Source organism: Prinia subflava, chromosome 6, assembly GCF_021018805.1.
Source record: "Prinia subflava isolate CZ2003 ecotype Zambia chromosome 6, Cam_Psub_1.2, whole genome shotgun sequence".
NCBI classification, from domain to species: Eukaryota; Metazoa; Chordata; class Aves; order Passeriformes; family Cisticolidae; genus Prinia; species Prinia subflava.
Genome location: NC_086252.1, coordinates 5,231,129 through 5,253,383, shown reverse-complemented (window position 1 = coordinate 5,253,383; position 22,255 = coordinate 5,231,129). Strand labels below are relative to the sequence as shown.

Here is a 22,255-nt window from a genome sequence, read left to right as displayed (position 1 = left end):
ATGGCGGCGCCGGGGCCCGCTGGCCGCTGCCCGCCGTCGCTGCCGCTGCTGCTGCTCGGCCTGGCCGCGCTCGCCCGCCCGCCGCCCGCCGCCGCCTCCGAGCCGCCGCCCGCCGCCCTCCGCGCTGGCCACGCCGCCTCCTCGCTGCCGGCCGCCGCCGCCGCCCCGCGCACCAGGTGAGCAGCGGCGGCCCCGCCACGTCCAGCCCCGGGCCGGTCCTGCCCGCCGGGATCTCCCCTCGCCATGCGGTGTCCCTTGCACGGGCGACCAGCGGTGTCTCGGCCATCAGCTGGTAAAGGGCCTCCTTTGCCTGCTGGTGCTTTTGTGGGTCCTTTGCGGAAGGTGTCATCGCAGCTGTCCGAGGGCTTTTGTCTGTAGAATATCCTGAGTTGGAAGGGATCTCAGAGGGATCATCCAGCTCCAAGCTGCATTCTTTCCCTCTTCTTTTCTGGAGCATGTCGTCATGCTTTTGTGTCCAGCTTACAAGAGTTAGCCTGGGTGATATGCCAGTGATTTTGCCATTTTCACCACACACCCCATGTTACCCTCAGGATATGTGAGACTCTCCACTGCTGGACCCTCTGCAAGAAAGGCACCTGGCATGTGCCACCTCACCAGGAGACCTTAGTGGCCCCTCCAGCCCCTGCAGCACACACTGCTCTGACTTCCCATGACTTCTTCCCCTTCCGAGTACCACAAACTCAAAAAGAGGAACAGCTTCCTTCCCAACAGTTTCATCACAGGATTGTTGGATAAAAAATGAAAAATGTGTGATAGCCTCTATGTGCTCCCAGTGATGACTTGGGAAGGCTGACCTGAAACAGAGACTGGTGAATAAAGTAGGTATTTGTTCAAAGGCCTCTAGGATCCACCTTGGACAGAACAGGGCCTGACCAGGCTACATCCACGGTGGACTAAGAATGGTCACAAAATGGCTGGCAGGTCAAGAGGTCTTACATTTTTATAAGCTTTGGTCTATTTGCATATTGGGGTTTAACCGTCCAGTTACAGCTTCAGGTTGTGAGGTACCATCCATCTTTTTCCTCCCTTCAGTCCACCGTTGTTTATGCTTTTGGGCCTAAAAGTTGTACTTGGTCTTCAGCAGGAAAAGGATTTGTTTTGTCTACCCACTCTGTGAAGAGAGCTTACTGGCACTTAATATGACGCTCAGAACTATGCCCCTAGGCAGCACAAAATCTGAAAAACACGAAAGCTAAAACTTAAGACATCACCAGAAATAATGGTATTCCTTTGTTCTCTCCAGATACCTTTTGTACGATGTAAACCCCCCTGAAGGGTTCAACCTTCGCAGAGATGTCTACATTCGCATTGCTTCCCTTCTAAACACCCTGCGGAAAAGCGAAAACTGGGTGTTGGTTCTGCCTCCCTGGGGACGTCTTTATCACTGGCAGAGCCCTGACATCCTCCAGGTTCGGATCCCTTGGTCTGAGTTCTTTGATGTCCCAAGCCTCAACAGGAACATCCCTGTCATCGAATATGAGCAGTTCCTTGCAGGTGGGGTATAGGATCATGCAATCTACAATTAACTAAATAATTGATATGGTTTCTTTGTAGGGGCTTTTATCCTTTCATGTAAAAAAAAAATCTTAAGAGGTAACAAGAAGAGGGATGGGAAGGAGTTTTGCTGAGCTACACAAGCATTAGAATGGAATAACCCAATTACTTGGCAGCTTGTTTGATGTAGCAGTGCTGTCCCCTTGACTTCTGGAACCCTCAAAGACAGACAAAGACAGCCTGTGGTTAAATTCACCTGTGGTATTTCTGTCTGGTTTTGACCATGACAAGACCATAAGGAGAGAGGCAGTTTGTTGAAATACAGACAAGCCACCTTTTTTTGGATATGGTGATTGTAAAGCGGGTTCTTCTCTGAACTTACTTCTTTATAGCCGATGCTACAAATACTTGAAATACCGCTTACTTTTTGTGTCTAAGAGAAAGGCTTTCCATAAGAAGGTGAAGTTGGTTTGTTTAGGATTTAGTGCGATTGAGCTAATCACTAAATGTTCAAATCTGCAGCAGTGTCACAGGCTTGTTCAGTAAAGGAAATAAAGGCCACCAAATTTCACACCTCTGCAAAAAGCTCTGAAGAGAAAGCTTGTTCCCTGCCTTCCAGGAAAATGCATGTAGAGACCCTGAAATTTAGGGGAAAAAGGGCTTGTACTTGGCATTTTTCTTGGAGGTACTCCTCCCATGGCAGCTGCTTACAGCACTGAAAACCTGTGTGCTTCGTGGAGTGTTTTACTCAGCTGACAGTGAATCTGTTGTGTTTGGCACATGAAATCACAGAGCTGGGTGGGATAGCAGGTAGTCACACTGCCTGAGCCTTTTAGCTTTTCTGGCTCACACAGAGCTTCCTTTTTTACATGGAAAATAGGTATGACAGAGTAGTGTAATATTAGCATTTCTAGCAGATTTTTAGCTGCAGCTGGTGCTCATTCATGCCTTTACAGTGTGGGTTTTCATGTTTACAAATCCTTTGCTTTGCCTTCTGCTCAGAGTCAGGTGGGCCCTTTATTGAACAGATTTATGTGCTACAAGGCTACGCAGAAGGATGGAAAGAAGGAACATGGGAAGAAAAAATAAATGAAAGGCCATGCATTGATCAGCTGATGTACTCTAAAGACAAACATGGCTACTACAGGTAACATCTTGCAGTCCTTCTGGTCTGTTGTATTCAGAGAGATACTTGCTGCTGTGAACATCTGGGGGCTTGGAGTTCACTTTGTTTTTAAAAAGCCCATCAATAATAAAACATTGTATTGGTATGAGAAAATCTAATTCTATAAAGTTGCTCTCCGAAGAAGAGCAGCATAAAGTAGATGGCCGGTTTATTTGTATAGGTATGTAATTTTTTAGGATGTTTTGTTCTGTATATGGTATTAATTTAAAATACAAGCCTGGAACCAATCCTTTGTGTTCCCTTTTAGGGGCTGGTTCTGGGGTTATGAGGAAACACGAGGTCTAAACGCCTCTTGCTTGTCTGTCCAAGGATCTGCCTCTATTGTGGCTCCCATCCTTCTGAAGAACACTTCAGCACAGTGAGTTGCCGCCTTGTATGACTATGTATTGTTGTATTATTGTTGTACAACCCCATTGCTGGGTGGGAGGAGCAAGGGGAACTTAAAGGCTGTATCCCACTGTTGAGATACTTCATTACCAAATTATTGTACTGTCTTAAAGTCATTACAAAAAGGATTTACACCGTAAGAAACACTTAACTGTAAGTTAAGTTAAAGATTGCAGTGCTAAAATCTAAGAGCAAATAGCCTTGGGCTATTTTATATTCCCTCTCAGGCAGTTTTTGTGACTCCCACCTCCAAGGTATCATCAAATTATCCCCTAGATTGTGCGGTGGAAGGGATGCTGAACCATCAGCTGTTCCATATTCTACCCCACAACACATGTGATTTTACGTCTCTGGCATATTCCCCTCAGTAGTCTCCTCTACAGTGGGAGGAGTCCTGGCTCCCTTAGTTGTTCTCCATGTGAAAGCCATTCCATGTCTTTGGTTGTCACCACTGCCAATCTCCAAACCTTTGCATTTCAGCAGGTTCCTGCACACTGAGTGTGGCTAAACCTGTTACACTGCAGTACAAATTACACGCTCTGTCAAGTGCTCTCTTTTTTTTCTGCTATTTCTTGAGACACAGGTTCCTTATTTTGACCTCTGAGTGTTGCCTTGATGTTTACATCAAAGTGTCCTTGTTTCTGACCATCAAGACCTTTAGTTATTAGATGAAGCCACGTTGATGGTTTTTTTTTAACTACACTTGTTTCTATGTTAGATTTCATCTGCTGCTTCGTTGGCCAGTGATCAGACTTCTCTAATTCTTCATAGTTGGCCTTGGCTGCTCTGAGGAACTAAAAATAATTGTTAAGCTGTGGCACCTGATTTCTTGTCTTTCTGTAGGTTGTGTAGGAATATGATGAAAAGATCTTCCACTTGTGACCTCTCTCTGCAATGAGAACCATACATTTATCTCTGTCTATAAACTTTTTTTTTTTTTAATTCATGCAAGAACCTTTCTGTGCCAAGTTTTCTTAAAAGCTTTTAGTGAAGGCTGTCTGGGAATCTTGTTAGGCTGTGTCAGTGAGAAGTTCCTTATCTTCATGCATGCCTGTGTCTACTCTGATTTTTCAGAGCTCTGATCTCCTGTATTGCCGTTCTGGCTGGACAACCAGTTGTTTGGTCCTAGGATTGGATTTTTATGCTTCAAGTGTGGTCACTCCAAGGAAACTTCCCAATGCATCCTTCACCTCCAGTCTTCCTGTTTGATGCAGTAATGCTTCTTCACAAGCAGTCTAGTCTATTTTACAGATGATTTAGAGCCTTTCATGCAGGTGTCCAGCTGATTATCAGCAATGATAATCCAAAGTTGATTGGTTATTTGCTTCCACTCTTTTTAGTAGAAAGAGATGCAGATAATGACCTTGATTCCTTTTAGCAGAAGTGCTTCTCTGTGTGTTTGGTTATCATCAGTGTGCTCACAAACTAAATCTACACATCTTATGGTATGGGATACTTGAAACTCAAAATCTCTTCTGCTTCTTAGAATTTGGATAGTGCAGTTATGAGTACACAATCCTGAACTGTGTTTGTTTATGAGAAGCACAAGCTGCTGTCTGCTACCACACGTTTAGATAGTGTCTCTGTGTTCTTTGGTCTGTTGTTTTACTGTAGGACATTTTATTCTACATGTAGAAAACACCTTCTCTGGGTTTGTTTTCATGATCTTCTGCTTCCTCCCAGAGGTTGTCATGTGCCCTGAGGCTGAGCATTATCACACAGGTCACTTCTCCCCTTTAGATCACTCTCCCTGTCAGAAATCTTGTTTCTCCTGTAGCAACTATTGCAAGGACTGTGAGGGGTGGTTAATGCTTGTTAATGTTAAACTTTCAGAGTCAGGGTACCGTTTATTAAGGATGAGACCAGGCACAGGGAGTGACATGGTTCTCTTCTCTCCCCAGCAGACTGTGGGTCCCGATTTGCCTTGTGGAGAGCTAGAATTTAACTCACAGGAGCCTGTCTCTCATTCCCCATGCTCCCTTTGCAAAGAGATCATAGTCTGTGCTTTATCCTAGCAAATGTGTAAAAAACATCATAATGTAAATTCTATTCCTAAGGGAACTGCACTCAGTTTTACAATTTTCAATAGGTCAGTGATGTTAGACAGAGCTGAAAACCTTCTTCATGACCACTACGGAGGGAAAGATTATTGGAATGTGAGTATTTTACAGATAGCTTCTCTAGACTTTTTACTTGGCTCTGCTAAAAATTCATAACCAATGTGTGCTTCAGTTTTGCCTTGAGTTTCTTGTCTTGAAAGTCACTTGTGTCTTCTGTTTCAGCAATGTGTGCTAACATGGTTTTCAGGCTACTGTGGATTAATGTGACACAGGAATTTGTCCTGCTCTTTTGTGCCTAAAGGCCCGGTGCTGCAGGGCATGGTGATTAAAAGATCCTCCCCTATACAACACATCTATCATCAGAAGGGAGCAGTTTCTTATTTAGTCAACCTCAAGATTAGTTTTTTCTAAAGAGTTCCATAAAGTGCTCATTATTATTCCAAATCCTTCCCCATTGGCTTCAAAGGCAAAATTTCCATGGGTTTCAAGGCAAAGGTCTATGATAAAATAATTCCTGTCATAAAAGTTTTAAGAAAATGTTAAAGTTCAGACACAGGAAAATGGAACATGATATGAATTCTTGATACAGTTAAAACTCCTAAGAGAAACTGACTCTCATGATATTACAAAACAAATTACACAGACTTCAGTCTTGTAAGCATCTGGCTGTTCACTTGAGATATGGCATGTTTTCAGAAGTGGACCAAACAGTAGTTTGGTAGCCATTAATTGTTCATTGAGAGTGACCTCTCAAAGAAGGAGATGCAAGCCAGGTACCATATTTGAGTATGTCTTGTCCTATAAAAGTGGACATGAAATCCACATGGCTCCATAACACACATTTCTTCACAGTGGCACTTTAAACATTGCCCCAGTGGTTTTGCCTGATGTCCAAACAGAAATTTACTCACTGCAGCTTGGGCCTAGGGCCTCTGCTTTTTTTTCCATAGTCCTCTGAGAAGCATCTCTCCCTTCTCTGTTTCTTTGTAGACAAAAAGGGAGAAATTTGGATTTCCTTCATTCTTTTTCCTGTTAATAAAAAGGCCACTTGTGGCTGTGTGCAGTGGTAATGCATCACAGAATCTTAGAGATTATTATTCACAGGTTAAGGAAATAATTCCTTTTTTCATCACTTGTTCACTGAATTTCATAGGTGTGTCAGTGGCTAGATGCCTAATATTTTTAAAGTAGGTTTTATTCTTACAGGTGTTTGCCCAGCTTTTGTTTCCAAAAGTGAGGCATTTTGCTAGGGTGTTTAACTTGGTATATTGTGTTCTGTTGTGTAAATAACTGCAGTGTCGTCCCTCTACTGTGTATTGCAGGGGCAGGTGAGTATGCTAGTTATAAATGTGGTGATAATTAGGAATAAACTATTAAAGCTTGGATCAAAGTTAGAAATCACTGCTTAGAGTACTGCATAGATATACGAGAACTAACTGCATCCTGCAAGTGCTGTGTGTGTGAAACTGTCTCCACCTATGCATTTTTAGCTCTCTTTTTTCTGACTCAGAGTCTGTTCTTACTCCAACAGACCCGTCGGAGCATGGTGTTCGCCAAACACCTCCGCATGGTGGGAGATGAGTTTAGGAGGAGATACCTTCAATCCACTGATGAGGCAGACAGGACTCAGTACAAGGAGGACTGGACACAGATGAAGGTAAAATCCTTAACCATCTGTTCCCCATAACAAATATTTCATTTTTGTACTCCTGGCTGTGTGCTGTAGGGCATGTTGGAAAGTACACGTGAATGACACTCTTCAGCTCATGTAGAGGTAGGCACGCATGTTCCTTGTGCACTTTCTTCTCCCTATGTGATACAAGCTAACAGAGTCTGGCAAGGTGTGCCTGACTGGTTCTGAGGGCCAGATCTTTGTTGTCCTCATTTCAGTAAAGAAAACTTGAATTTCCTCTTGTTTTCAGCACTACATGTGGGTGTAAAGTGAGGTTTGATTTGGTCAAGGAGAGGAATTTTTGCTTACAAAGATTTAGCGCTCCAGTTTCTCTTGAATGATGGTGGCCACCCAAGATCTAAATGTTGTAACAAGTGTCCCAAGCTAGTCCATACTTAAAAATTTCTTTCTGAAACTAGAGTGATTCTGTGCCTTATACAGAGATGATGCATTCTGGCTTTTCAGTATGAACAGTGATGCTCTCAAGCTTTAAAGTTTTGGTCTCTCTCTCGTAGGTGAAGATGGGCACAGCTCTAGGAGGCCCATACCTTGGGGTTCATCTCAGAAGGAGAGACTTCATTTGGGGTCACAGAGAAGATGTGCCTTCCCTGCAAGGAGCAGTAAAGAAAATCCACAGCCTCCTGGAGATGCTTAAACTTGAAAAAGTTTTCATAGCCACTGATGCTGTTGAGGAAGGTAGGCAGATCACAGTCATTTCAGGATTGGTAACTTTTGACAATGTGCAGCAATTACCACTTGTTCTCTTCCCTGCCTGCAGTGCTGTGAATTTTGGCAACTGTATTGTAAAATTTGTTGGTAGATCTTGGTGTCAGTTGCTCTCTGATTGTTCACCCGGGGTTCCCTTAAACAAACACAGGCAACAGCATCAAGTTGCTCTTCATAATGCAAAAATAAATTTGTATCCTTCCTTTTTTAAGAGATTGAACTGCTCAAGAAGCTGCTGCCTGGGATGGTGAAGTTTGAACCCTCTCTGGAGGAGCTGGAACTTTATAAGGATGGGGGCTTGGCTGTGATTGACCAGTGGATTTGTGCACATGCAAGGTAGCAAACCTGGCTTTTACTTCAGCCAAAGCTTAGTGTCATCGTCACAAAACTGAATACGGTTTTTGGCCCATGGTTGTTTACATGTTGTGTAAGACATTATATAATCAATTATATAATTGAGATGTATATAGTAGATATATAATGGTTATATTGTGTGTATATATATGATAATTTCATTATCATATCATTTCACTGAACAGTGAAGTTCATTGGACTGAAATCTAATTAGTTGCATTTTAAAAACTTGCCCCTGCTCATAAACCCTTTTTGATTTTTTTCCACAGGTATTTTATAGGCACCTCAGTTTCAACATTTTCCTTCCGAATCCATGAGGAAAGGGAGATCCTGGGATTTGATCCAAAAACAACTTACAACCGATTTTGTGGTGAAACAGAGAAAAACTGTGAGCAGCCAACTCATTGGAAAATCGTATATTAAACACAGAGAAACACAAAGGTTTCGATACTGTTGAAGTTCAAAACAATAAGGAAAACACATTGGGAACTTCCTCTTGGAACAAAGTATAACCCAGTCCTGTACTCTCAGCTCCCGCTCCCCTTCCAGCATGGGTGTGACAGGGGGTGGCTGTACTGCTCAGTGTCTCTGGACCTCACAGCATTTCTACATAGCTGCTGGACTTGAGGCCCCAGTGTGTTCTGTTCTGGCTGCCTTCCTTGAGTGGTCCCTCACCAAGTGGGTTGTACACACCACAGGGGCCTCTTGGCTGCAGAGCTGCGTGATGGGAGGCGGCAAAGCAGCACCCAGGATGCGGCTGTTCAAACCAGCCTTGCCTGCTGGAGCATTTCTTACCTGTCCGTGATTCTCTCTGGGGAGCTGTGGGTAGGTTTTTAACTGCAGGGCTTGGGGGGGCTGGCCATGTCACCCAGGGAGGAATCAAGCTGCCACCAGAATAAAAGCAGGAGTGCTGCTCCCACTCCAAGGGAAGAGCCTGCAAGGCCCATCCCTTGGGGAGTCATCTTTCATGTGAAGGCACAGTGCCTAATCGAGCAAGAGGTTGGTACCTGGTGGAGCAGGGCCAAGATTCCATTTTCCCAAGGCAGCTCCCTCCTCTGCCTGGTCGGGGCTGGGAGAGAAGGGTGGGTGTGTTCAGCACTGCTGCTGGAAGGGGGTCAGCACTGGTGGCCCTCTCAGGAGGGTCCTGGTTGCTTCAGGGCCTTGCTTTTCCACTAGTTTGTATTTGGACATGCACCAGGCAGCACCATCGCTACAGCCTTCAGGACTCCATCAGCCTTCCCCACAGTGAAAGAGGTTAAACCCTTCAACCACTCTCCAAAACTCAGCACCACTGCAGATCTGCAGGAGAACAGCATTTATCCGCAGGGGACTTCTGAAACACATTGCCTGTTATGTGTCCAAGGAATCCAAGTGCTTATTTTACATCTCCACAAGTGTGGCCAAAGCCACACATACAGAGCAATACCAAGTTCTAACTGTGTACCAATAGAAACAAACATTGAATAACATTATTTCTTAGACAACTGTTGGGGATGAAATCAAATCCAAAAAAACCCACCTAAATGTAAAAAATCAAGATGTTGGTGCACACTGATAGTGTTTCTGCTTTTGAGCTATGCAGGTGTTTTTCCTCATTCCCTTCTTGTGTGAGCTCCCTTTAATTTCATTATGTTTGCATCTTTGTCATGTACTTTTAGCTAAATACTACTGATGATGTCAGTCATACAGTGCCCAGGATTCATCTCGTAGGTGAGCCCTGCTGCTCAGGCCTCATCAGGGAGTAATGTGCAGCCGCTGGTGCCAGTGCTCCCAGTCGCAGGGAGGGCGAGTGTTCAAAGTGTCCCCTTGCTGCTGACAAGTGTCCTGCAGTGCCACTTCAGTGCTATAGAGAGTCCCTTCAGCCGGGGTATGGGACAGCTGAACTGGGCTTTCTGGTGAGATCCAGCTACAAATGGAATTTGGGAAATAACCTCCAAAATGTTCTAGGATCATGCCTCTAAAATGGCTCCAAAGGGCAACAGCTCCAGCACAAGTCCTTGTCCCAGCCCTGGCTTGCTGGCACACATGCAAGAAGCCAACTGTGCCGGGCTCCTTGCCCCTCTGCTGCCTCCTCCAGCTCCTATCGCAGGGAAATTGAGGAATACGCATAAGCATTGGGGCAGAACAGTCGGCGGAGCTCTCTGAGCCATCCCACAGCTGCCAGCAGCCAGCAGGAAGGGACAGCTCTCTGCCACAAAGGTGAGAGGTGCGGGGGAGAGGCACAGTTTGCCGGGTAGGGCTTCCAAGGGAGAGTTTCAGCTCCCAGCTTTGGCTGAGTGCTGCATGGAGTCCGGACTGAGCCAGCTGGGAGCGGGGAGTGTTCGTGTCCCTAGGAGCTGCTGCTGCCCAAAGGGCAACTCGCAGCAGCCTCGTGTTATCTGTGTGTGGAAGCAGTTGTAGTGCTGGCAGCAAAATGCAATTTCTATGGGCTTTGTAGCAAATGTTCTGTTTCAAGCTGGGAGCACTCGGTTCCCTGGGTGAGGAAAACAGGATGGGGGTTGGGGTGGAGACTCAAGGGCTCGGATGTCATTTGGGGCACCCTAATGTCCCTAGGAGAGGGAGCCACGCTGCGGTGGAGGCACAGGTGAGTGGGGAATGAGGAGGGGTCATGCTGGGTGCTCTCCCCAGAGCGACCCAAAGCTGCCAGAAAATTCACAGGGAGGGGTGGATGTAAAATACTAAAACCTGTCAAGTTTTTCCTTTTTATAGGTATTGGCAAAGAATAGGAATTTATCTCTAAATTCATTTGGAAATAAACCCTCTCTTTATCTACTCTATTATATGCAGGAATGTAGGAAACTCTGACTAAAGATGGGTAGCAGTTTTGAAAACAATGCCATAACGTTTTTCTCTAGGAATGAACCAATCAAGTGCCCTGAGACCATAAGAACAGATGCTGGGCGAGAAGGGAATAGAAAGCGCTCTCTGGCAATTGCGTTCTCTGCCTGTCTCAGAGCGTGGGACAGCCCTGGGCGGAGCTCGGTGGCAGTGCTGCCGCCGTGTGGACAGAGTGTGGTACTGCTGCTACCCCCTCAACCACCGGGTTTGCCAGCACTGCGTGAGATTCTGCTATAGATTGTGTTTTTCACGTGTGCAGAAGAAAAAGCGGTGTTGTTACTGCCTTCTTTGCTTGATTTCCATGGAAGTGCTCTGTAGAACACACGGCTTTGTTTTGCCGTGTGAACACTGCAGTCAGCCTTCTCTTGGTGTTTCAGGTTTCTGGTTTTGCCAGAATGCACATGCCCATTGGTTTACTGTGTTCCCAGCAAGCACAGAAGCAGGTGTAACAACTTTCTAGCTTTTTCCAGCACTGGGTGAGATTGTGCTGTAGATTGTGTTTTCCATGTGTGCAGAAGGAAAAGCAAAGTTTTTACTGCCTTCCTCGCTTGATTTCCATGGAAGTGCTCTGTAGAACACACAGCTTTGTTTTGCAGTGTGAACACTGCATTTAGCCTTCTGTTGGTTTGCTGCTGCTTTCTCGGCTTGCTAGAATGAAAATCCCTATGGGTTTTCTGTGTTCCCAGCAAGCAAAGATGCTGCTGTGGAAACTCCTGACTTTTCCAGCACTGGGTGAGTTTCAGCTAGAATTGGTGTTTTCCATGTGTGCAGAAGAAAGAGCAGTGTTGTTACGGCCTTCTTTGCTTGATTTCCATGGAAGTGCTCTGGAAAAACCACTGGGGGGGCGGGGGGCTCTGTGTGGGAAGGGGGTGAGCAGGGCCTTTCCTGTAGGAAAGCAGGGGGATGGGGCTGGGTGAAGCAGAGATAGGAGCTCAAAGGGACACAGCCAGGCTTGAGCGGAGGGGCACGGCGCTCAGAAGAGCAGCCACCATGTGGATTGGTGGCTGTGAAGTCTGGTAACAGCCCCAGGTGTGAGCTGGAAGGGCGAGGAGAGAGCGGCTCCTGCCAGGCGCTGCTTATGGAGGGATTCCCTAAGGTCACTTTTGTATGGAGCTCCTGGAGGAGAGGGGTTTATAGTGGGCTCCTGGAGGCTGTCTCATGGATGGATGGTGCGAGCGTCTCACGGGTCTGGGGAGCACCTGGGTGCACTTAGATGCAGAGCACTGCTAAAAGGAGGTGCCGAGGGACAAACCTTTGTGCCAGGCAGCCGCAGGTGAGCCGGTGCATGGATTTGCAGGGGTAACCTTTCCACTTTTCCCTTTTGATTTCATCTTGCCAATCCCTCCCCAGTGCCTCTAGAAAAAAAATGGGGGTTATGAGGACAAAAGGAGTTTAAACTAAGGGAAGCAACTCCTCTTCCATTTCTGTCTGTGTTTGAACTGGGGGGAATCCCCCTTCACTTGTGGTTGTAAGGTATTAATTGAAGGAAAACCTGGCTTTTCCAGGGTGTTAGGGGTATCAGCTGATAGGGAATCCCTGTGTTCTATTTTAAATGGAAGGGGGGAAATAGAGATATTGTATTATGGCTTTGAATTGAGGGTAAACCCCCCATTTTCATCATCTTAAGATTTAAATTGTGAATAAAGGATTTATTTATTTTCAAAACCCCAACTCTGGTAGGAATATTTTGGTGGATTGTGATTTTGGTGGCAAATAGAAACAATACACCAAATTTTTTTTTTCCTTCCCCCCCCCTCAGGTTTTAATAATCTATTTAAATTACTATATAAATATCTTTCTTCCCAAGGATAAGGAATGTAAGCTCAAAATTAGCATCTTGGAGGAAGGAGTATGGCCTGGAGAAAATACAAGTGCGTATCTCTACCACCAAAGCCTTTGCAAAGCTTGGCCTCTGGAGGGGCCACATGGCTTTGAAAATTGGTAGAGATGATTGCAAAAAACAAAGAGCTCCTGACCTGGCATTTTGAAGTAGTTCAAGAGACTGTCCCAGGTACTGATCCAAATGTGTTTGGCTGGAGTGTTAAAATTGATGGCTGCAGGTAAGATTTCACATGGTCTCTCCTTAGGCAGTGTGGTTTTAAACCAAGATCTCTGCAAAATATTCTCAGGATGAGAAAGAACTTTTTGAAAGGTAAAAAAGACACCAGAGGCTGAGACAGCAGTGCTGTTTTGGGGTAGTCTTACCAACTGAGTGCCTGCTCACACATTTTTGCCCTTGATATTTTATGGTCATGTACATTAGCCTTGCTTCTGCCCACTAGAAGTATGAGTGGAATAAAGGATGTCACGTGGGATCCAGTGGTGACTTCAAAAATTTCTAATTAAAGATTTAGGTGCTTTTAAAAGTGGTCATATTAGATTGATTTTGGACTGCAGGTCCTATGTAAGTGAGAAGAGATAAAGAGTCAAATCCAGCTGAAACTCTCATGTTGTTTTTAAAAATAAAAATTTAAAAAAATAGAAGCAAATTGGCTTGGGAGTGATAATTAGGACATTTGTTGTGATGAGATTTTTTTTTTTACAATCTTTGGCTTCGAAATGTAAGCCATGTGTGCTCTACTCCTTTAGGCATCAATTCAATGATACCACTTAGGTTTATATTTTCTGTCATCAGATTTTGGCAGTTTAAGCTCTTGTTTTCCTTCTGCATCACTGTGACAGCACACAGAACCTGGTTCTTCAATGGACTGAGTTCTGTCACAGGATGATTCCTTGGGTAAAGGTGTTGCAGTAAACAAAACCAACTCAAACCCTAGAGGAGAGCAACAGGGTATCTCCAGTTGGCTTACAAAATGTATGCCAAGCTCATCTAAAAAACAAGGAAGAGTTGTTCTTATTTTATGATGAAAATAAAGAAACTCTCTGGTTTTTACATTAGAAAAGTCAAGGAAAGTTTCTCAGTATTGATAGTGTTGAAAAATAAAATGCAATATGTTGTTTTAAAATGGGAAACCTACATTTGGCCCAAATGAGAAGCCAAGTAATGGATTAATTCATAATTGATGTTAGTTACAACTTGTAACTCCTTGCCTACCAGATAGAGTTTTGCTGAAGAAAAATGAAGTGGGGCTGATCTAATTAGTCTGTCATGTTGTCCCTTGTCACATAATGTCACAAAATGCAATAGATCAGCTAATTCCTTAATTGTCTGTCCTTCTGGTGCTGCAGAGAGAATCCTTCTATTTGTGGAAATATAAGGTACGTTTAAAAAAAATAAAATATTAATTTATTACATTTTAAAACATTTCAATGTTCAAGAGAATAGAAAAACCTATAATTCAAAATACTATTTATGTTCTGTTACCTTGTTTCTGCCCTCAGCAGTTTATAAATACTGAGTCAGACTGGTTTGCTGGAGGGACCTTTATCCTCCAGGGATTACTGGTTCCAGTGTCCCATTGTTATTTCATTGAGGATTTTCTTTTAATGTTTTTTTGTATTAACAAATTAAATATTTAGGTTATTTTATCCATTTTGTCTATTTTAAAGGAGCTGTTGAGTACTGCTTGTGTATTTCTCTATTTTTGGTTTGAACTTGTACTGTGGAGCGGACTGACAAGGGTCCCAGGTAACACTTTTTATTGGCAGTGATCAGCTCAGCTTCATATTGAGGATGAAGGTCCCAATTCCAGGAAGAAATCAGTAATTTCTTAGGATATCCCCATTTAGCAAATTATTCAGGGGTATTTGCTTTGAGATGAAAGGTTTAAATAATATGGAATTTAGTATACGTTTCACAGGAGGCCTGCAGCTTGCTTTATCCATCAGTGTCTTGCTGAATAGAAAAAAACACCAGTGAATAGCAGAATATAATTTTTTTGATAACAGGAAAAAATATATAAAAGCTTTTAATTTTTTGTGCATATTGTACTAACTGTACTGATAATACAAAACCTGCATATGCTTACATGCATTCATGTGCAAAATTAACCTGATCTTTAATAGTTTTCAGATGTGAAAACTTGTTTGCAAATATGCAAAATAATGCGTAAAAGGCAGAGATTTTATTGCAGTCTTTAGCGAAAATCAGCAAAAAGTGGTTTATGTTGAAATTGAAGTATGTTTCATTTTTTTTTTTCATCTCTGCAACCCAAATGCAAGGTTGTTACACCTAAAGTGCATGGAACAAGGTCTGTTCTCAAGGTAATACTTTTCAAAATGCACCCAGCAACGGTTTAAGCTGAGCAAGGTTAGACTGTAGAAACAAACTCTGTCCTTTTATTAGCTCTTTATGTTTCATTAGTTCCAACAGTGGGGAACAGTATGACACCTGGGTGAGCCTGCACAGGGTTATTTTCTGCAGTGCTGTCTCCCCTGATGTAGTGCTGACTCTGTCATTCTCCTCTAAGAGCTGCAGGCTGGCACCAGTGGAACACACAATAATTCTCATTACATGTGCAAAGCCAGGAGTCAGGGAAACAAGTTAAAGGTTTGGATTTCAACCAATGGTGCAGCAAACTAATGCAGATCCTGAGAACAAAAACTGCTGCTGTGTATTCATCAGCTGAAAGCACTGTGGGCTTTAAGAATCAATATTTATGGAAAGAAACTGAGTATTTGTCAAATTAACCCTCTTTGGTTTAAAAGCATGGGGATTAACATTCCTGTGAATAATGAAGGAAATTATTACTACTAATAATTAGTGATTCTATGCTGAAGGACATTTGAGGCACTTTTGAGTTGATGAGTTCCTTGGCAGCAGCAGCCAATAAAAGTGGATGGAGATGCTCATTACCAGTAGCTGCTGCAAGGGTTCTTGAAGGTCAGCTTTTCTGACCATGCTTTGAAGCTAAGAAAGTTGCATCCAGCAGAGTTCCAGGGGTCCTCAAGAGCTTGGTACCAGCTTAGAGCCTCTCACTGTCAGCACCGTGTGTAACCGTGCCACTGTGTTTGTGGGCTGGCAGGACTCCTTCTGAGCACTGCCCTGCTCTTGAAAACGAGCTTGTGAAAAAGGCATATTGTATGTGTGGCTCTACGCAGATATTTACTATATGTAATCTGATAGATAGAAAAGTTATACTATGTTAACATTAGAATAATGTAGTGAATGTAGTTTTGTAATTAACAATAAGTCATAGTACAATAGAAGCTGTGTATGTGTGTTATATTTTTTTGCTCAAGAAGAAAAATTCCTCAGCACAGAGATAACATTCACAGAGGCCCCTAAATCTTACAGAGGCCCCTAAACCTTCTAGTGAAGAAGAATTTATGGCCTCTTATCCACAGAACCTAACTTTCTCAAGGACGTATGCTCTCATGCGTTCTTTTAATTAACAGAAAGCTTTTGTGACAAGAAACAGATGAAAATTACTCGTTTTATGTAAGATATGAATAGTCATAAACTGAAGGCTTAAAAAAGAAGACTTCTCTTTGTTCTGGGCCCTTCTCCCTCTAGCCTTTGTCTGGAAGGGGGGGGGTCTTGGGTGGCCCAGGCTACCTTCTTTGCTTTTATTGTCTCATTATTTGTCCTGTCTCTGAAAACTTTTTAAACTTTTATTATTGTATTAAAATTTTTGTAACCAATTTTTATTCTTTATTAAATTTTCATAAATTTCAAAAAGCGAGTGATTGGCGTTTATCACAGAGCTGTTCCCATTTACACAGCCTATTTCAGCTATTTTTTTCCCTTTTCCAAAAGCCCACAGAGTGCACAGCTGTAACTGGATTTCTTAGAGAACACGGACATGATGTGTTGTGGAATGAGATTGGAGCTATCCCAAACTAGGCCTAGGGTTTGGGCCTGCTGGGCCTCAGTCTTGGGTCTGTGTGAAAGTAGATAAGCCTGTGGTGCATTTAGAATTTAAGTTAAGGTCTGTGCCTGCATTAGGTAGGATAGTTAGAGCAGATGTATGATAGCTACCTTAAGCTGAGATTGTTTACATTTTTGTTCCCGCTGAATGCCAATTAGAATGCACCTTCCATTATAAATTATTTCACACTGTATATAACCAGCCATTTCGGGAATAAAGAGGAGAATGTATGATCTGACCATATTGGTTGTACTCTGCATTGCTCTGTCCAACCTCCATTAATAGAGCCCTGGCAATACACAGCTGTTTGTTAGTGTCTGTGACAGCTTAAATGGCTCTTGTCAATAGTTGCCCAGTTGGAAAAGTGGCAGTCCTCATTTGTGATGTTGAAACAAAAATGATCTCTAAATAAGTCTTGTGTACTTCTTAAAATATGAACTGATATCTCTGGAATGTGTTTTGTGAGGTAGGAAGCAATTCAAAGAATAATTTGTGCTCCATAACAGATCAGTATGGAATAAAACATGTCAAGATTTTTAGAACTTATCTTTGGAAGACCAACTTGTTCTTGTGCTTATCAGCAAAGTTCTGGCCCTACATGAATCCTGTGGTTATATCAACACTGTTTGACAAAAGTAGTAAAGATATAAAGGGAGTTAACATTAGAAAAAGTAATATGTGTCAAATGTAAAATAAAGGAGAAGAGGAAAAAAAAAAAGAGTTTAATTTCCAGCAATATTTATTTCCTGAAATACTGTCTTTTCTCAAACACTCACAGTGTTTTTTCAGTAGAGCAAGAAATTCAGCCTCCCCTGAAACAAATCATGGGTAAAACACTGACTCCTGTGGGGTTTGACCCCTACAGTTCTCAGACACTGCTGGCTTTGTGGGGAAATCAGGTCTGCAAACTCTGAAAGTGAAAATTCACTATGGTTTTACCAAATAGCTTTGTGAATAACTATTGAAATCCAGGACGGATTTGAGACTGCAAAGGATTCACTAAAATAGTGCGTGGGAGGGACGTGAATGGGAAAAGTTTGGTAACTTTGGTTACAGTTGAAGTATCATAAAAGATTTCTTGAATAAAGATTTATCCATCTACTTTAATGTAAACCTGTTTGCTATGTGCAGGTGAAATCAGCCTCAAAACTATTCAAGTTCTCTCATGCCATTCTCTCACTCAACAGTACCACTTCAAGTTGTCTATAACTAATTCCAGAGCAAAGAAACACTTTGCTTACATGGAGAGAGAGCATGCATAAACAGAGTATCTGTCTTATTGAAGAAGATGGAGCAATGGAATATAGTTTATGCACATAATTATGTGCTTAATATGTGTGTAATTTATGTCTAGACAGGGGTGGAGAAAATTCCTTTAATGTGGAAGTTAGGCTGAGAAAACTGAGAGGTGAGCTGCTGATGTGAGAGATGACCACAGGTTTCAATTTCATGTTTTCCCTTTTCATATTCTTTGTTGCTATTTTATGAGCCTACTTCTGTAGAAAAGTTAGTCCTGACCCAGATCTCTTTAGAGAAAAAGCCTGAAAATTAGAGTGTGAGTGTGATGACCTGTTCAGGGAAAGAATTTGAAATGTTCTGTGTATACAGTACATCCTCCCATATCCTATGGCTGCCTAGTACCACAGGCATTACTTGGTTTTCTTTTCTCCTGATTTATTTTTCAGAACTTGGTGATGTAATTGCTGGTTGCTTTAAAAGTAGTTTAACAGCTTGCCAACCAAATACATAAATTCATGAGATCAAAAAATCCTACCATGGCTCTGTAGGGGTGTTGCTGTCCTGGAATTTTCTAGACACAACTAGAACCACTACTGACATAAAGCTCTCATGCAAGTCCATAAATTACCCTGTAAACCTTTATTAAACTGGAGGAAAGGGTGACCTACTTGATAAATAAGGACTGGACTGTGCTGAGCAGCCTGGAAACAGGTCAAGGACTGCTGTAGCTGTTGTCTTGTGACATATTAAAATACTGCCCTTCAGCACTTTTGATGCTCATCTGTAGCCCAGAAAAAAGAGCAGTGTAACATAAACTCTCACCCCATCCCATGCCTTTTCTTCTTTCTTAGTTTTAAAATTTTTTTCTGAAACAGCTACCCCACTTTCCAGGGTATTTCAAACAACACAAAAATGTATTTTAGGTAAATTGACAATCCGTATATCATGAACAGTCTCTGAGCTAGGAAAGTCAAGGGATGAATGTTTTTCATTTCCAATATTACTTGTCTTTAGGTTAGGACTATGGGTTATGAATTTATTAATATTTTATTTATTATGCTTCTTGATGTTCAAGTGACTTTTTTTTAAAAGAAAGTATTTATTTTTGCTGTTGTCCAAAGGGCACTGAGTATCCCAGAGTAGCTGCCTTAGGTGTAATAAATACATGCACAGACAGCCAGGCCGTGAATATATTTTACCCTTTATCTATGGGAATAGTAAACAGTGGTTATGTGGCATGTTAAGTCCTAAATTAGTATTTTGTGCCACTGGAATTTTTTTCTTTAATGAAACATCAATTCACTTGGCACTTTTATGAGCAGCCACTGTTTTTCTTTCTTTCTAGTGAAGCAAAACCTTACAGTGCTGCACTTTGCCACCTTTTTTCCTTACTATTTTTGGTGTGTCCTAGTGGCTTTGAAAACTAATTTACTTCCCATTCCACTTCTTTTTCCAGCTTGGGTAAAAATGGCTTGATTGCATACAAAAATAAAATATATCATTAAATGAGAAAAGGAAAAATAATATTAAACACCATGCAGGTTAGAGAGTGATACAGCTGGGGGAGCAGAAGCTGTTGTCAGAACTGTAACAACAGCTGTAGTGAGTTGTATGTATTATAATATTATAATATAAATATAGCACAGTCTAAAGTATGATAGGAAAGTTGAAACTAGAGGATTTCATCTGTGCCACTTGAGACAGATCTGTAGCATTGGATGAAATTATGGTAATTTTTAATAAATATCCCTTTGAGGCACTTCTTGAAAATGTGACGAACTTGTCAGCAAAGCTGCGAGGGAGTACTCTGGAAACCAGAAATCTCCACTGAAGGCAGCTGGCTACAGCCTCTCTGCAGGGGCCCGGTGAACAAATGGGTTTATTCCCCAAAGGAGGGAACAAGTCCCTCACTTTTGCTTTAGGACTTTGGGTTAGGATCTGATTCTGTGAAATTCAGAGCAACTTTAGAAGTGCAAATAAAACTCAACCCCTGCATGCAGTCTACGTCTGCATCACCTTCTGACAGTTTTCAAAGAGTTGTGCAGCTTGTGTTAAGAACCCTAAACCTGTCAGCCTCCTTCCTCCTTTTGTTTGAGGAAGAGTTAAAGATTTAGCTGGGTTCTCATTACTGGTTATTGCACTGCACTGTGATTACTGATTAGCTGCTCTGTTTGCCAAAGATAGGCAACTTGAACTTCAGAAATATGGTAATAGTGACCTCCAGGATCCTTTTGGGAAGACCAAAATATTGCAGTGATAGATGCCAGGAATTATGAGGTGCTAGACACAGAAGAGTAATAAGTTGTACTGGTGTGACTATTGCTTATAGAGTAAAATTTTCATTTTGTTGCATTATGAGCCACAAAACTGAGGTACTCAATGTATCCACTTTAATTTTCTCTTGGATCATTAGTAACAAACAGAGAATACCGTACATACAAACAGCCAGTTCAGCCTGTGTTCTGTCAGGGAACACCAGGGGATAACAAGAGCTGTATAGATGTTTTTCACAGCCAAGGTTTAATTCAGGCTGTGTGGGTTCTGTCCAGTTTATCTGGAGGAAAACAAATTCTACCTATTGCAAACTCGGAATTCATGTGGAGTGGTGGTAGATGCAATCCCATAGTCATTCTTTCCAAAGCTTATTTTCCCATTTCATGCATGAGAATGCAAATCCAGATGCCTGCTCTGCAGAAACATGGGTGCAGAAAACCAATTTTAATTAAACTTTATTAAAGTTTTAAAGAGATGAATATTATAAGGCATTCTCATTAAAGCTTGACAGCAGATGATTTCATTATTTTCCATGGGTTAGGAGTAGCTAGTTTAAAACAAGGCCAGGAAAAAACTAATCAGTTTTGAAATTGAGGTTATCTAGTCTTTTATTCACCGTTCGATCTACTGTTTGATGAAGATTAATCAACTCAATCAACTCACCCCGTGTTCTGTTCTGCAAATATAGAGGCCAGGAAAGCCTCTCAATCTAAGTCTAAAATACTCTTGCTATTCCTGCAATGGGATCTGCTATGACTTGTCACCAAGTAGATGCACAGGGCTCGTTCTTTTTAGCTCTAACTTCTGAAGCTCCTGCCAGGGTTGTGCACATTGTCTGTGGTGTGAATTTGCTCAGTGAGGACTCTGTGGAAAGGAGCCAAATGAGCTCCTTTCCATGGAGCCAAATGAGCTCCTTTCCATGCATGCTCTCCTAGCAGTCTTTAGGGGAATTGGGAGGGGTCTAGGCACAGGGAGGTGTCAGAAGACTGAGAGAGACAGAACCACTGAGAGATGTCTTCAAGCAAGATTTATTACGATTATCTTCTACAGTCCCACAAAGGAGTGAGAACGTCTTCAACCGCTTAAGTCAGTAACGGTCAGTGGTTACAAGGTCTTTTAAAGGTTAATTAGCCAATAAACTGCTGCCACAAAGATTGTTTCTGCTTTCACACCAATCCCTAATTAAACTGTGTCACACGGCTTTGCCGCAATGCGTTACATGTGTTAATGTGATTGATTACAACCAATCATACAATGACACACAAACCTACTTGCTATACCTTAAATCCTTTTACTATTTCTGTAACTCCTTGTATATCTACACTTTAAAGCTTTAAAACTTTCCACTACCTAGCTTAATATGTTTCTATCTAAACTAGAAACCCACACTTTTGCTTATGATCTCTAAATCTGGAAGCCTTTTCCAAGGTATCAGATCAAACCCTGTATTCATTTCTATGTTTGTTCCTGCGTACACAAGGTTTTGAGAATCTCCTGTGCCTGGATTTCCCATGGGGAGGGATAGCAGTTGGTGAAAGAGATGAAAGCACTGGTGCTGGGCATCTTCCCCTCACAATTTTTTGCTGTAATAGTCTGGGGCAAAACCCAGCGTGCTGGTTTTGAAAAGTGAAACATTTTAGCATAAATGCACCTTGAAGGTGGTGGATCCTTCCTCAGTTTTAAGCTTTGGATTGTCAGAGTTTCTTCTTCACAATATAACTTAATCTCTAAATTCTTAAGAGCCATAAAGCCCAAATCCAACATTTATAGTTTACTTTTTCTCTAGGCTAATTATATAAATAAGAACTTGGGAGTTGCTGGGGTTTTTTTGGGCAGCCTGAAGGCCTTGCAGTCTTTTTTATTTTTTTATAGATAGGGATCTATGCCCATTTCATCTATGACTCTTCTCCATGGCACACTGTAGTGTGTTTCATACTTGCTCTCCTACAAAAATGCTCTTCACCACTGGATCCGCAGGTTGCTGCTGGACATTGAACTAAAAGAAAGCAGATAAAACCTCTGTGTTGAGACCCTTGTTTTTCCAAAGAGTGTTCAGAGGGAGTATGGCACTGCCCACACCTATGGTACCACTGGAAAACTAACCAGTCTGTAGCCTCAGGCCTCTGTCAAACAGGGGAGGAGAACCCTGAAGCAGCACAGTGACCTGGCAAGAGGAATTTTTCCAATAGCAATGATGGAGCCTTAAAAAAAGAAAAAAAGGATTAAAGGATAA

The 22,255-nt window shown here is 42.3% G+C and overlaps 2 protein-coding genes across 2 annotated transcripts in view; both read left to right on the top strand.

The window, feature by feature from the left end:
* Window positions 1-8,340, top strand: POFUT2 (protein O-fucosyltransferase 2). The gene is made up of 9 exons (XM_063399941.1): window positions 1-176; window positions 1,265-1,515; window positions 2,518-2,662; window positions 2,949-3,059; window positions 5,178-5,244; window positions 6,680-6,805; window positions 7,336-7,516; window positions 7,759-7,882; window positions 8,170-8,340. The coding sequence occupies exons 1-9, from the start codon at window positions 1-3 to the stop codon at window positions 8,321-8,323; spliced, it is 1,335 nt and encodes a 444-aa protein (XP_063256011.1). The 3' UTR covers window positions 8,324-8,340.
* The window catches only part of COL6A2 (collagen type VI alpha 2 chain), a 375,734-nt gene that overhangs the window by 81,480 nt on the left and 271,999 nt on the right, over window positions 1-22,255 (top strand). The window lies entirely within an intron of this gene.

Coding starts and splice junctions, on each gene's coding strand:
- POFUT2 (XM_063399941.1), top strand. CDS start 1: ATGGCGGCGCCGGGGCCCGCTGGCCGCTGCCCGCCGTCGCTGCCGCTG. Junction 6,806..7,335: donor AGGACTGGACACAGATGAAG/GTAAAATCCTTA, acceptor TCTCTCTCGTAG/GTGAAGATGGGCACAGCTCT. Junction 7,517..7,758: donor CACTGATGCTGTTGAGGAAG/GTAGGCAGATCA, acceptor TCCTTTTTTAAG/AGATTGAACTGCTCAAGAAG.